The following is a 16,622-nucleotide window of genomic DNA, read 5'->3' on the forward strand; positions in this document are numbered from 1 at the left end:
GTTATCAAAGGATGACACCAATGCACATTCCAAAACAGATGGGGAAAATCCTACAGAAAGAACTAGAGAGTGGCCCAAAGGTGGTCCTACCCAGAAAATATCAGACCAATTCATTGTCCACTGCTGAAAAGTAAGCCCTGAAAATAGATATACAAGTAACATTATGCTGATTTACAAGTTCTTTAGGAATAAATATGTATTATACATTGTATCTATATGTAATCTATATATTATATGTATAATAACAATTGATACAAAAGGGGCCATCAATTTAAAGGAGAGTCTCTAGAGGCATGTATGGAAAAACTGAAGATAGGAGAGAAAATAGAGAAATCTCCAAGATAAAAATGGAAGGAAATGTTATTACCTGGAGTAAAAAATATATCACCTAGAAATATTAAAAGCCTACAAATATGTGGAGAGTAAATCTAGTGGTGCCACAGTGACTGTACTCCACTTAAGGGTTTGGAAGTGATTGATGAATTTCAACAATGTTCTATTTACAGGTAAATATGATGAAACACTCAAGAATTTTTCCTAATTAAAATGAGAACTTTAACGCTTTTACTTATTTTATAGACTTAAAAGAAACTTCGAAAATATGATATATAAAGTAGATATAGTCACAGTGGAGTTTTTAGTATGTAGATGGCAAACAGACATGAGAAAACAAAATACAAATTTTATATTTTTCAATAATATGATGAAATACCTTTCTTCTTTTCCTAAGTTTTTTTTAACTTTAAACCTAATTTCTATGAAACCCTGGGGAGAAAAGTAGCTAGCAACATGTAGTATTATAATTGAAGACAAGAGACTGAATTCCCTGTAGAAATTGTAAAAAAAAATATTGCAGATGACCTGGCAAAATATGTTGTTTGTCTTTTGTTTTGGAAGTTTAAATGTTCTCAAGTACCTGTGAACATCAATACTTGTTCAGAATAAGGGGATTTAAGACTGAGGGAAGGTATATTCCAACATCCAAGATTTTAAGGAACCCTGCTATGATAAATAAACCCACACTTCACATAAAAGGTATGCATTAGATACTAAACTGTGCTGCACTCTTCAACAACTGGAAAATTCTTCATGCTTTTCTGCCTCTCAACTTTCTATATTCTTTCTAAAAGCAAAACAATGTTTCATATATTTCCTTAAGTTTTAAGATTAAAAATTAATTATGAGAATGAAAATGAATGTTATTACTTGCTTACACACACATGCACACACACATATACAGTCACAAACACACACACATATACACACACAAACACACACACACATATGTGTGTGTGTGTTTGTGTGTGTGAAATTACTATTTTTTCCAGTTCTTCTGAGGCCTTAAGGGTTTCTCCAATGCATAAAATGAACTTCTTAGAAGAAGATTGTACAAGAAGGAATTATGTAGTTTACCAGTGAAGAAATAATGTATGAAGAACAAGATAATAGTGTGAAAATATTATGTAGTAAAATTGAGCTTACTAGAACATAAACAGTGACAAGATCAAAGGTGACAGTTAATGTAACTGATCAGTAATTTTTTAAAAAAGAAACTTATTTGATCATGAAGAAAAAATCTTGAAGAAAACGAGTATATAAAATTGCAGGGTCTCTTCAGGACTCTTAGAAAGTGCTGGTTCGAACTCAGAGAGTCTGGCACAGAGTAGATTATTTTAGGTGTATTTAAGCAAGACACAACTTGGCGAAAAGTTGGTAATAATTAAGTCATCCCCATGTCCACAACAAAGCTTAACATTTCTCTACATAAAAAGTCTTTGTAAAGTTGGCAGACACCTCCCATAAAAATAAATTCTACAGATTAACTGGTAAAATAAGCTCAAGGCATGGATCTGAGGGAGGATCCCTTGTGGTCCCCAACCACACAGATAATTCTAAGGTCACCGAGCTGTTATGCCTGTCCTGCTTCCATCCCTGTGGGTAGAAAACAAGGTATGTATCGCTCATCTTGATGAGACCATCCAGAGTGTTTAATATTCCTTGTTTCCATCGTGTTTACCTATAAACACAGCAACCATTGTGCTTGCTACACCAAATAAAAAGAAATTCCCAAAGGGCATTTAGCTTGGATTGTAACACAAAATTTGTTGGTAATGAAAGACTATAACTCCTTTCTGTTTGAAACCAAGGGTTTTTACATGACATTTTTTAAAGAACAAATACCGATGCCATGTATGGTCTCTGCATTCATTACACTGAAAAGCTTACATTCACCCTAAGAAATTAGAATACATAAATCTGTATAAAGAATGTGCACATGTAATTGATTGTGCATATATGAATATATGTGTGTGCATATAAATAGGAATTGTAACTGAAAGGGTATGCTAAGTACAGAAGTAAAAATCAAATGGCACGTCACTGACAAGGGAAGGATGGAGGTGAATAAGTGAATTCTTTTGTATTACAGACCTATAAGTAGACATCCGCACACTTCTGATGGAATTAAGATGACTTAGTTAGATTCTTGCAAAAGGATCTGTAGTGCTTCACAGTCAGGGTCAGGTGAGAATCTAATCTGCAGAAATCAAGAGCAATTTTAAATGTTGCCTGATCTTTTTGGAACAGGTATAATACTGAGATTTTGTAGAAACATGAGAAAAATAAGTTGATTAGATTACAAAGCAGGTTAATTTTATCTATTATCTCAGATGTTTCAGATATGAATGTTTCCACAGTAGTACTCATGAGTCTCCCTAAAAGATATGACCATATCTTTCTGTGAGGTGTGATTTGAAGTTTCTATCTGTAGGCACATATTTGATTAGTAATTTTGAAATTAGTGCAAAGACTTATAAGTATACACTTACATCTATAAAGTAGTACATTCAAGTACATATCATGAATGACTGTACATAATGCAGCTCATTGAGAGTAAGTGCTTACATTTAGTTTTCTGACCTAAATTTTACTACGGATTCTTAATTAATTTGCCCCCTTTCCCTCACTTTTACTTTCTATCGTCCACTCTTTGAGATTTAAGTTCACTGTAGCTCCAACATTTTTTCTTCAATCCTCCTTTCAGTATTTAATGTATATGAAATATTTTTACTCAATATTATGTCAAATTTTTCAACACATTTCAAATTTTCCCTGTCGCAGAGTGATTTTAAGTAGTTACTGATCTTCCAGACTTGCCAAGTTCAGTTCCAAGCGCTCACAATGGGCAGCTTGCAACTGCCTGCAACTTTGGTTCCAGGGAACCTGTCACTCCCTTCTGAATATCTTAGATAGTCCCCATACACACACACACACACACACACACACACACACACACACACACACACACACACAATTTAAAATTTAAAAAGATAAACTGTTAATATAAAGATGTACCTCACATATTAAGAAATTATGATACTAATAAACTATTGATTAAATTATTACAAATTTTATAAAGCCATAGTGCATCATATTTTAAATGGGTAACTCTATCCTCTGAATCAATATTTTATTCCTTTTAAACTAAACACTCTTCTATGTCCTTTTCTTCCTTCTCCTATTTCTTTTCTACTTTTGACCTTTTTTTTCTCCTTTAGTACTTGAAATCTAATTTAATGTCTTATCAGTATGGATGGAAATGCACTGTCATTACAATACTCTTTAGACCTCAGTTCGGTTTTCACAGTGTTGCGTGTCTGGTTTTCAATAAGGCCTTTTCCCCATGGGATTGATCTTGGGAATGTAGACAGAATTCAGGGATACCTTCTTCAATTAGAATGAAGTAATGTTGACTTTAATATTCTGTGATAGGACAAGGAGGGCGAATGAGGCTTGTGGGACTGACTGGCTTGGGAGAATGGGAGCAATACTGTTTATGAAAATATTACTTTATACATGCCCATTTAAATAATATAGAACACAGAAAACATATAAGCTGTAGTTTGTTTCTCACAACAATATAGATTTTGAATGTTTGCTCTGATAACCACCAACTGAGTTCTGTACTTGTGCTGTCATTTTTTTTTTAAACGAAAACCATTAAAGTACCTAAGTGAGAGCGAGCAAACTGTTAAGACTTGACCAGTTCCTATGCTACTGTTTTCTAGGCACGTTCTATTATGGCCTAAATGAATTGATGATTTTACACACGTGCAGAGAATGCAAACAGGTATAAATAAATACGAGATATGCTGGAGTTTGTTATTAATGGGAGGTTTGGAACACAGTGGAAATCAAGCTGGGCTGGAAATTCCTCTGTTGTTAGTCAGTAATGAATACCACCCCATCAGAATGCTTAAGAATGATGTATCTATGCAAATAAATTAGACTTATAAATATGGCTTTAAGCTGTTGCAAGAGAATTTGATTTGGAATTGTGGTACATCAGCAGTGTATCAGCTCCTATAACTTTTCCAGGTATATGTACAAAATTGAGAATAATTAAAATGTATATCCCTAATTAACAACATAATACAATTAAATGAAGGTTGAATAAGTGAATGACCTTTCATTTATTTTCCTGATGTAGAGTACATAGATGACTTAATGCCTTTGACTTTTCAGTTTAGTTATACAACCTGAATTGAGAAGGACTTGCTAAACCAGATGCTCTGGGATCTTTCAGGGATGTGTTTTATTCTGCTTAAATGTTGGTTACTATGAACAAACAAAAATAAGGCTCAAGTGTTCATTTGATAATGTTTTTTACAGTTTGGAGTGATATTTTTAATTGTTGTAGGATTTATTGACTTTAAAACATTACATGTTAGATAGAATATACTGTAGGTAATGTTGCAGTGACAATTTTAGTACCAGAAACATTTGGATTAAAATTCTAAATACTGCTCATATGTTTATTGGTTGGCCTTCATGAATTTATTTTGAAATTTACAACTTAAAATATTTATGGTGAAACCTTATATCTCATTCAGAGGCTTTTTGTGATTTGCTAGTTTTTAATCTGAAATGATATTATATTAGATTTTAAATTTTATTCATGGCAAGGTAAAATATTCACACATGAAACAATTGTATTTTTAGAAACAAAGCTCTTTTTCTTTGGAAATTTTCCTCAAATAAAATTTTAAATTAACTACATAATTTAAATTAACTACATAATTTAAATTTTAAATTAACTACATAAATTAACATATTTCTGAATCAAAACATGGGCCACTCTTTGAGCTCTACCAGTGTCATATTTAGAATAATGAACATTTCAACCATGACGTCTGATGTTATCTGTTGTTATCTGTTATATGTATTGCAAAGGACTTAGGTGAACCTCAATTAATTGTTTCACTAATTTTTTTATTTTTTTCTAAAATGTATTTAATTAATTTTATTCTTGAACTTTATAGTCAATTCCTATATACTCTTTTTGGATGCTGTGGATTTTTGTTTTAGCAAATGTATATGATTAATTATTAATATAAAATCTCTCCAGTTTTAAAACCTTTTTATTAGCATAAATACGTATAAAGGATGTGCACATGTAATTGATTGTGCATATATGAATATATGTGTGCATTTAAATATGAATTGCAACTGAAAGGATATGCTAAGTCCAGAAGTAAAAATCAAATGGCACGTCACTGACAATCATTGCCTTTCCCCTTGGACCCGCCCTCCATCTTTGAAACCTCCTACCTCCAACAGGGCAAAAAAATCTCATGGAGGAGGTTGTAGTGTCTCACAGTTTGTCCCATTCTATACAATTTTGTCCATACTGTTTTTTATTGCAAATGTCCTTTGCAATGAGCTGTTGTTTAGATGATCAACACAGGAACCTCACTCGTATTAATCTTAGATAACCTGTTGCTGCCCTGTGTGATGGAGATCCTGTTGGTTTGGATCTATAAGATGAGGCACTTCATGTATTCCAGCAGTTCACCAATGGGATAGATGTTGGGGTGTCCCAATTCAAAGTCTTGGATCTGGGTCAGAGAGGGTCAGTCTTCCAGCTTTCTGCCCTCATTTCTTGGGAGATGGCTCAGCAGAAACTCCAGCAGAGAGGATAGGCTCCCTCCTGATTCCCAGGTGACATTCAAGCATGCTTTCCTTAGTGCTGCTGCTGGTTTGGGACATGGCCAATTCTCCCATTCTTGTGACACCGGGATAGCAAGGGATGAGAGAGGAGAGGAAGGTGTCTCTGACCCACAACCTCCATGTTTAGGGCAAGCTCTTCTCTGTGCCCCAGGTGTGGTCCATAATGTTGTAGTAGACAAGGGCCATGACAGTTCTCCAACTTTGATGATCTCAGGGCCAGCTCTCCATTGATGCATGTGGCAAGGTCACGGGGGGAAGTAGGGAGGCATATCTTTCTTCCACATGTCACTTCACAACAAAAACGTAGTGGGACCAGTCCTACCACACTGGGGTCTGGCTCTCAGAAACCAATCTACGCTGGAATTTTGCAGCTGTCTCGGGGTGAGGTTTGCTCTCTAACTTTCATGCCTCTAGGGACAGCTCTTTCATGATTTTCATATGAGGGGTGGAGCGAGTTCTGCACAGTCCTCAGACATAAACATGTCCCCAGGCAGCATCACGGACAATGGATATCTGCTTGATCCTTGGTGGTAACAAACCCCTGGTGCTGAAGAGCCATAAACCCAGGACTGGTCCCTGTTGCAGCATATGTCAGGATGCATCATTGGCTACTTGCATCGATGCTAATCCTCATTACCAAGCGTCTCTAGCCCTCTGTCTGTGTGTCTGTCTGTCTGTCTCTGCCTCTGCGTCTCTCTCCCTCCCTCCCTCTCTTTCTCTTTCTCTCTCTCTCTCTCTCCCCCTCTCTCCCTCCCTCCCTCTCTTTCTCTTTCTCTCTCTCTCTCTCTCTCTCTCTCTCTCTCTCTCTCTCTCTCTCTCTCTCTCCCCTCTCTCCCTCTCTCCCTCTCTCTCTCTCTCTCTCTCTCTCTCTCTCTCTCTCTCTCTCTCTCTCTCTCTCTCTCTCTCTCTCTCTCTCTCTCTCCCCCTCTCTCCCTCTCTCCCTCTCTCCCTCCCTCTCTCTCTCTCATATGCTCACATCTTTCTCTATCATTTCTCCATCACTTTCTTGGTCTTCTTAGTGGTACTCATGGACTCTGTGTCTGGGGTCAACTCAGGAGTCCTATGTCCCACTTATGCATTATGGAGCTGGGCATAGATTACTTTGGTCATGGTCTGTCCCCCTCTAGGTCTTCATCCATTGAACTGGTGGTCATCTTAGTCCACCTCCTTGTTTGAGCCTCACGTCACTAGTGTGCTGGTCTTTTCAGCTTCGCTTCTTCTGGCCTACCCAAAAGATCTCTTTCAAGGGCCTTCTGTCTTGGACTCACTCCCACCCAGAGATGGTATTCTTTTTAGGCTGTAGCTGGCTTTTTGTCTGGGAGCTATTTCAGGCTGCGTGTCATCCACCTGGTGGTCATCTTAGGTTCTAATTTTTAAAAGAATGTTAAGCTATTAATCATTCAGATATTTTGAGGTTGGAATACTGAGTATAGACACTGTTTCTCCTGTCTGCCACCTTCTGACATACAGATGTCATAGCAGCTGCAATGTTTTTAGGGACTGGAATTGTTTTTCTTTTGTTGTTGTTGTTTTGTTTTGTTTTGTTTTGTTTTGCTTTTTCCTTTTTTCATGTAGTCACTTACTCCTATAAACTTTTCTCTTCGGAGTGTCACTGTTGTATTCCATATATCTGGTGTGGTTTCAATTTTCATTCAATTCTAGGACTCGCTTTTTGCCTTTGGCTATGTAGATTATAGACTGTAGTATTAATATTTTTAATAAATTCTGGCCCAGGATAACTATTGTCCTCAATGGTTTATGTTCACACACACACACACACACACACACACACACACACACACACACACCCTCTATATTTTAACATACATTAATCAGCACAATAGCTGGGCAACTGCCTAGCCTCCATGCTGTTAGGGTTCTCCTCCCAGTGATAGTTTTGAGTTACTGTCACTGGTTTTTATATTTTTATATTTATATTTTTATATTTCATCTTTGCTTTGCCTGACCCAACTGAGCAAGCCTCTGGGCCATGTTCTGTTGTCTCCTTTACATGGCAACTCTGCCCCTCTCTCCTGCCTATTTCTTAAGAATAGAGTATCTCTGCTTTTCTCCTCCTCTCAGTCCCGAACCCCGGAATTCTAAATACTACTGCTGCCTCTCCTCCCCATCTATTGGCTGCTGGCATCTTTATTTACCAATTAAAGTTAACTGGGGCAGGTTTCAGATGCTACATACAGACACTCCTGTGCATACTTTTTTGGGGAACACAATTAGCAATAGAAAACAAGCAGCTACATTTCCTCCTTTTGTTTAATTAAAAAGGTTCTTTTTATCTCAGATATACATTGAACATAATTATAACAATTATGCAATGTATAAGGTATGATATACACTTATAACATCCTGTTCATCCTATTTGTCAACTTAGATATAGTATCCTATCATCTATCCTTACATAAAGAGTTTAAAATTCTGTACCTCAATCATGTTTATAAACTTCTATCACTAGCTGAAAACCATCCTTTCAAATCTAGAGCATCATCTTTAATGGTAGAAAACTTAAATTCAATTACAAGATTATAACAAGTCTTCAACCTCTTCAGAGATTTGAGAAGGAATTAAATATTACCTACTACCAGAATATGCAGGAAGCACAAAGATATAGCTTCCAAAACTTATACAACTTGCAAAGACAGCTGATTGCCTGGATCATTCCCAATGTTCTTAAAATGTTGGAGCATCTGTCTTCAGCCTTCTGGCCCAGAACCATCTCACAAACTTAAGTGAAGCACGAATTATGAACTAGTTTATCCTGTCTTATCAGAGTTTAGCAGTTGACTATCCTGCATCCCTTTGTCCTTTCTGGAGAGAATTTTGTCTGGAGAGAAGGAAGAAGGAAGGAAGATGGAGAAAGAGAAGGACGACCCAGATCTCTGTGCCTTTAAATAGCCATAGGTAGCTATGAATATCCTATAAGGAATGGATTATTACAGGACAATTTGTCCAATCAAAGTGGGTGGTTTATATCAGTATCAATTACCTCTGAGTTCTTTGTTTGGGCACTTTGTGGGTTGAATTTACTGATATAAATTTGACTGATAAATTGCAATCCTCTAGAGTTTTGATTTTACTGCATTACAGGGATTTGTGACAGCTAACTGTGAGATGGGCAGTTGTTGCATAGGTCTAGCCATGGAGACAGCAAGCTCGCTGGGGCCAGAGAGTAGTCAGTGCTAGCTTGGGATGGTACATTCTTTTTTATTATTTCATACATCTCCCAGAGAATTAGTCATGTTATCAATACCACCAAACTTACAACCACATTAATCGTGATAATTTAAAAAACTCAAAACAATTAAAACAATTTTAAACAATTATTATTTGTTGACAGAGGGTTTCTCTCTAATTCTGTGCCTTTGTTTCCTATATTTGAGATCAAAGACTTGGATTTATTTATTCTTCCATGCATACTTAAAAACACTTAAAGTTGCCATTATTTCTCCATTCTATTCTTAAAATAAGTAAAGCAATTTTTCATGTAATCCTCCATTCTTTTTTGGAGATTACTATCTCTTTAAAACCATTTAAAACAAATATTACTTAAAAACAATGCAAGTAATTGCTCCCATTTCTCCCTTCTTTTCTTTTTTCCCCTCCATCTTTATTAAATTGGGTATTTCTTATTTACATTTCAATTGTTATACCGTCTCCCGGTTTCCAGGCCAATATCCCCCTCCCCTTCTCTATGGGTGTTCCCCTCCCCATCCTCCCCCCATTACTGCCCTCCCCCCAACAACCACCGTCACTGAGGGTCCAGGCTTGGCCGGACCAAGGGCTTCCCCTTCCACTGGTGCTCTTACTAGGATATTCATTGCTACCTATGAGGTCAGAGTCCAGGGTCAGTCCATGTATAGTCTTTAGGTAGTGGCTTAGTCCCTGGAAGCTCTGGTTGGTTGGCATTGTTGTTCATATGGGGTCTCAAGCCCCTTCAAGCTCTTTCAGTCCTTTCTCTGAATCCTTCAACGGGGGTACTGTTCTCAGTTTTTAAGTTTAATTATGTAAAGCATATTGGAGTTGGTGGAAGAAAAAGAGAAGAAAACACAAAGTTGGTTGGAAAAGAAAAGGAAGGGTTGTGAGGTTGCTTATGGGAGTAGGTGGGGGTTAGAATGTGCTCAAAATACTTTGCACAAGTATCTAAAGATAGTAGTTGAAATATTATTTTAAAAAGAAAACATAGGCAGAACAGATGGCTTAATGATTGAGAGCCATCTTCTATAGGACTCAGGATAAATTCCTATGAACCACATGACAGCTCATAATTATCTATAACTCCAGTTCCAAGATAAATGATACATCTTTTCCTTTCTTGAAGTATGTTACATTTCTGTGGTTTACAGGCATATATGCAGAAATAACCGTATACATAAAATAAAGTAAATAACTTTATTTTTAAAATTTAAAATGAAAAATGTAAACAACAATTTTTACAATAAAATATTGAAAAAATGTAAGCACAATGGGTTGTAGTTATTTTCAAGATAACAATGATTAAGTACATTGGCAAGTATTGTAAAATATGGAATACTGTGAGTTGATAATCTTGTAGGGGTACAAGTGGAAGGGGAAACCCTTGGGCCTGCCAAGGCTGAACCCCCAGTGAACGTGATTGTTGGGGATGGGGTTATGGGGGAAGGATTGGGAGGGGAACACCCATCGAGAAGGGGAGGAGGAGGGGTTAGGGGGCTGATGGACTGGAAACTTGGAAAGGGAATTACATTTGAAATGTAAATAAGAAATACCCAATTTAATAAAAATGGAAGAAAAAACTTAAAAAAAAATTAGGACAAAATGACAACAAAATAGTGATAACCTCCCAAATCTGCTAAATAATGTAGTTTTGATAAAAATATGTTACGATGTAGAAGAAAATTTATTCATGTGCCATTAGGAGAGAAATAGACAAAACCAGTGTCTTGGTTATTCAGAACTATAAAAGGAATCAAATCTGATGGAGAAAAAAAATTAAAAGATATAAGTTTTACATCTTTTTAAAAATGCTGCTGGAGATTTAAGATTCTTTCACATGTTATGCTCGACTTCACCCACTAAGCTAGACCTGAAGATCTGCAGTCATGCTCTTAAAAATATCTGTTAATAATCTTAAAGAAATTTGCTTTCTCCATGTAGGTATTTATTTTACTCCTCAACATTTTCCTAATATATTATGGAATAATGAATTTTAATACAGAAATTTAAAATAAGTATACAACTGTGTCTTAGTTAATTGTTCCTACCATAGTTTGAAACTGACAAAATAGAGGTTAAAAATTCCTCATCTGAAATTATAAAATCTGAAAATTATCAAATATGTTTGCAAGTACTGACTTTACAGAATAAATTGTAGAGGTGTAGAGATACAGAGAGGATGTTCAATATTTTCTATAACCATATTTTATTTAAAATTCTCATATATGTGGATATTTTTAAATATTTAAATTTAATTTTATTTACTCTTTTGGATTCTTATAGATATTATAATTATTCACAGTTAATTAATAGCAAGTTATGTTTGAAGTGAATACCTAACAAAGTTGACACAGTTAAAGTAAAATATAGTGAAAAATTGAAGTATGCACTTATAGTATACTCAAGCCAGGCCATTCAGGAACATTTCTAACCTTAAAGTATTCATGTATGAACATATTTTTTGATTATAAAATGATGAAAATATTTGTTTGTATTAACTTTCATAATGGTTTTCTATCATTAATAACAAAATTTTAATTAAAATACTTCTAAAGTTGCAATGTTAATGTATACAGTTTTCTGGTATTAGACTAGTGTTTAGTTTAGTATTTCAGGAAATTAATTGATTTTAATAATCTCATTTGAATAAATTTCACCATTTTCCTACATAGAATTTTCTTGTCTGAATGTGACATAGTAGCCACCAGGAAAATAAAAGAGAGAGAACATGGAGTTCCATGGACTTATAAATATTTTCATTACTGTTAGTTACTATGAAAAGGATAGTTAACACTATATATGTATATTAAATTATTCCTCAAATGATTGAAAAATTTTGATACATGTTTTTATGCAATCTTCTATTTCTCTTTGCTAAAGAATTTAAGCTTTAAGGACAGGCATTATGGTGCCTGCAGGTCTGTAATCTCAATACCTTAGAGTTTAAGGCAAGAGAATCGTGAGTACAAAGTCAGAGGTGGTTACAGAATAAAACTCTGTCTCTCTCTCTGTCTCTTTTTGTCTCTCTGTGTGTATGTGTGTATCTGTGTGTGAGAGATACACACACGTACACACACACACACACACACACACGGAGAAAGAGAGAGAGAGAGAAATAGAGACAGAGAACTAAAACCAACTTTAGTCTTCAATATCACTAAATAGCTAATATCCAATGAAAGAATCTTCTTATATTTGCATAAACCAGTCATTCTAGCTTGGAAGGACACAATAGACTTTGTATAGCACAATAAAACCTTTGTTATATATTCTGTCTCCTCAGTGAACATGCTCATGATACAATGGAACAATTGGACCAGTAACTCTGACTTCATCCTACTAGGATTATTTGACCACAGCTCTCTTCACACTTTTTTCTTTTCCCTCATCCTGGGTATCTTCTTCATGGCCTTCATAGGAAATTCTATCATGGTGATTCTCATCTACCTCGATGCCCAACTCCACACCCCCATGTACATCCTTCTCAGTCAACTTTCTCTCATGGATCTCATGCTCATCACTACCACAGTACCCCAGATGGCCTTCAACTTCCTTTCTGGTAACAAGTCCATCTCCATGGCTGGCTGTGGACTCCAGATATTTTTCTATGTATCTCTACTTGGAGCAGAGTGTTTTTTGTTGGCTGCAATGGCCTATGACCGTTATGTAGCTATTTGCTACCCATTAAGGTACCCTATTCTCATGAGTCACAAAATATGTGGCCTCATGGCTGCCTCCTCTTGGATTCTTGGCTCTCTTGATGGTATAATAGAAGTTGCAGCTGCATTGTCTTTTTCATATTGTGGTGCCAGAGAAATACCTCATTTTTTCTGTGATGTTCCTGCCTTGCTCACTCTTTCATGTAGTAATACCTTGATATTTGAAAAGATTATATTTTTCTGCTGTGTAATTATGCTTACTTTACCTGTAGCAATCATTATTGCTTCATATACTCGTGTGATTCTGGCTGTTCTTCATATGGGCTCATCTGAAAGTCGCCATAAAGCTTTTGCCACCTGTTCCTCTCACCTCATGGTGGTGGGAATGTACTATGGGGCAGCCATGTTCATATACATGCGGCCCTCTTCTGGTCGTTCTCCCACCCAGGACAAAATAGTGTCAGCTTTCTACACGATCCTTACTCCAATGTTGAACCCCCTCATTTATAGCCTCCGGAACAAAGAAGTAGCCAAAGCATTCAGGAAAGTGTTAGGGATTGATAAGGTAGCAGCATGAGTTAGCTGATTTTTATGCCCTGTTTTTAGCCATGTTTTAAGTACTTAGGTACTTAAGTACCATAATTTAAAATACAGCTTGATGAACGTATTGAAGGCAAGACTTCCCTAGACTATAGAGCAATGTCATATCTCTAAAAGCATACATTATGTAAAATTTTATATTGTGAAGTCATGCATTCCAAAAACTAGTATTTCCCATCATTGTAGATATAACAGAAAACTGTTTTAAAAGTTGGCAATTTTTATTTGTTCAAATATGCCATTTATTTTTTTGTGGCAAGTTCAATGTATTATTATCAGTACCATACAGTGCTTGCTCATATAAAATATTTGATATTTTTCTCTTGAGTCCAAGCTACTTTGAGCTTAGTTTTGCTAAAATGAAGCTACTAATTTTCTACTAATTCTTAACTTTGTATTTAGTTGTAAGAATAAAAATAAGTGAAAGTAACAGTGAAGTGACAAAAGAGATAGACAAGATTGAGGTGTAGGCAAGCTATGTATATTATTCTGCAAAATACTTAAGAATGTGGAGCTTTCATTTACTTTATTCTTGCATAGGCATTCATATCCTACACAGGAGAGTGAGAGAGAGAGTAATAAAAAGTTGTAAGGATAATATATCATGGTTTGTTTGCATGCATCACTTGTCAATTAAAAAAACTGAGCATAGAAAAGGTAGACTAAAAGGTAGGACACATAGGAGTCAAAAGGATTTTGGAAAGAGCCTGGCATTGAATATCTGCCTATGAAGATGATACATGTGTGGGACGCATGGGACATGAACACAGGTAACCAGATGTGCCAGAATATAGATGAGAATAAATGGGGCTATTTATGATCAATAAGAGAAAATTCTAGCAATATAGTCAATGTATTTGTAAATATATCTTGAGTCTGAGACTTACCCCTGGGATCATGATCATGGTGATGGTCATAAAAACGAGACACTAATTCTACATGATTCCTCTGAGTATAAATTCTGCAATGTGTTTTCTTTGTCCTGTCATGTACTGCAATCTCTTAATTTTGTAATTTTGATTAATTGCTTAATTACTGATAAGAACAATTTTAATAAAGAAGTATATCTTTTCTAAATATGAATTTTCCTTCAATGTCTTGGTATATTGTGATGGTATTCTTATGAAAGTAAATGTAATTAAGTAGATTCTAATGTTTCTAAGAAAAAAAAACTGCTGTTACCTAATGTGACTATAATTTTTCTACCAAAACCTGTCTGACAGAGTCTGGTTTTGTCCCTAGGAGTCTGAGGAAGCTGAAGTCTAGAAATTTGTTAAAGCTGTGGTCTCATTTGAAGCCCATGGTTGTGTATACTGACATAATTCTGGAAATAACTACCTTTCTATGACTCTTGGAAGTTTGTATCTTTCAGGCCAGAAGGAAAGCAGTTTTGTCTCCATATAATGCTTCGGTCTTCATTTAAAGCCTGAAGATTAGATAGGTCCAGACAGGATAATCTGAATTGTTTTTTTTTAATTAACTTGAGTATTTCTTATATACATTTCGAGTGTTATTCCCTTTCCCGGTATCCGGGCAAACATCCCCCTCCCCCCTCCCCTTCCTAATGGGTGTTCCCCTCCCAACCCTCCCCCCATTGCCGCCCTCCCCCCACCAGTCTAGTTCACTGGGGGTTCAGTCTTAGCAGGACTCAGGGCTTCCCCTTCCACTGGTGCTCTTACTAGGATATTCATTGCTACCTATGAGGTCAGAGTCCAGGGTCAGTCCATGTATAGTCTTTAGGTAGTGGCTTAGTCCCTGGAAGCTCTGGTTGGTTGGCATTGTTGTACATATGGGGTCTCGAGCCCCTTCAAGCTCTTCCAGTTCTTTCTCTGATTCCTTCAACGGGGGTCCTATTCTCAGTTCAGTGGTTTGCTGCTGGCATTCGCCTCTGTATTTGCTGTATTCTGGCTGTGTCTCTCAGGAGCGATCTACATCCGGCTCCTGTCAGTCTGCACTTCTTTGCTTCATCCATCTTGTCTAATTGGGTGGCTGTATATGTATGGGCCACATGTGGGGCAGGCTCTGAATGGGTGTTCCTTCAGTCTCTGTTTTAATCTTTGCCTCTCTATTCCCTGCCAAGGGTATTCTTGTTCCCCTTTTAAAGAAGGAGTGAAGCATTCACATTTTGATCATCCGTCTTGAGTTTCATTTGTTCTAGGCATCTAGGGTAATTCAAGCATTTGGGCTAATACCCACTTATCAATGAGTGCATACCATGTATGTCTTTCTGTGATTGGGTTAGCTCACTCAGGATGATATTTTCCAGTTCCAACCATTTGCCTACGAATTTCATAAAGTCGTTGTTTTTGATAGCTGAGTAATATTCCATTGTGTAGATGTACCATATTTTCTGTATCCATTCCTCTGTTGAAGGGCATCTGGGTTCTTTCCAGCTTCTGGCTATTATAAATAAGGCTGCAATGAACATAATGGAGCACGTGTCTTTTTTATATGTTGGGGCATCTTTTGGGTATATGCCCAAGAGAGGTATAGCTGGATCCTCAGGCAGTTCAATGTCCAATTTTCTGAGGATCCTCCAGACTGATTTCCAGAATGGTTGTACCAGTTTGCAATCCCACCAACAATGGAGGAGTGTTCCTCTTTCTCCACATCCTCGCCAGCATCTGTTGTCCCCTGAGTTTTTGATCTTGGCCATTCTCACTGGTGTGAGGTGAAATCTCAGGGTTGTTTTGATTTGCATTTCCCTTATGACTAAAGATGTTGAACATTTTCTTTAGGTGTTTCTCAGCCATTCGGCATTCCTCAGCTGTGAATTCTTTGTTTAGCTCTGAACCCCATTTTTTAATAGGGTTATTTGTTTCCCTGCGGTCTAACTTCTTGAGTTCTTTGTATATTTTGGATATAAGGCCTCTATCTGTTGTAGGATTGGTAAAGATCTTTTCCCAATCTGTTGGTTGCCGTTTTGTCCTAACCACAGTGTCCTTTGCCTTACAGAAGCTTTGCAGTTTTATGAGATCCCATTTGTCGATTCTTGATCTTAGAGCGTAAGCCATTGGTGTTTTGTTTAGGAAATTTTTTCCAGTGCCCATGTGTTCCAGATGCTTCCCTAGTTTTTCTTCTATTAGTTTGAGTGTGTCTGGTTTGATGTGGAGGTCCTTGATCCACATGGACTTAAGCTTTGTACAG

General features: G+C 36.5%; 1 protein-coding gene and 1 pseudogene across 1 annotated transcript; one reads left to right on the top strand and one right to left on the bottom strand.

The window, feature by feature from the left end:
- Window positions 1–7,389: 7,389 nt before the first annotated feature.
- Window positions 7,390–7,513, bottom strand: LOC120095761 (small nucleolar RNA SNORA17; annotated as a pseudogene).
- Window positions 7,514–12,510: 4,997 nt separating this feature from the next.
- On the top strand, window positions 12,511–13,452 carry Or2m12 (olfactory receptor family 2 subfamily M member 12). The gene has a single exon (NM_001000041.1). The coding sequence runs from the start codon at window positions 12,511–12,513 to the stop codon at window positions 13,450–13,452; it is 942 nt and encodes a 313-aa protein (NP_001000041.1).
- The last annotated feature ends 3,170 nt before the right edge of the window (window positions 13,453–16,622 follow it).

The sequence above is a fragment of the Rattus norvegicus genome, chromosome 11 (assembly GCF_036323735.1).
Source record: "Rattus norvegicus strain BN/NHsdMcwi chromosome 11, GRCr8, whole genome shotgun sequence".
Taxonomy (NCBI): domain Eukaryota; kingdom Metazoa; phylum Chordata; class Mammalia; order Rodentia; family Muridae; genus Rattus; species Rattus norvegicus.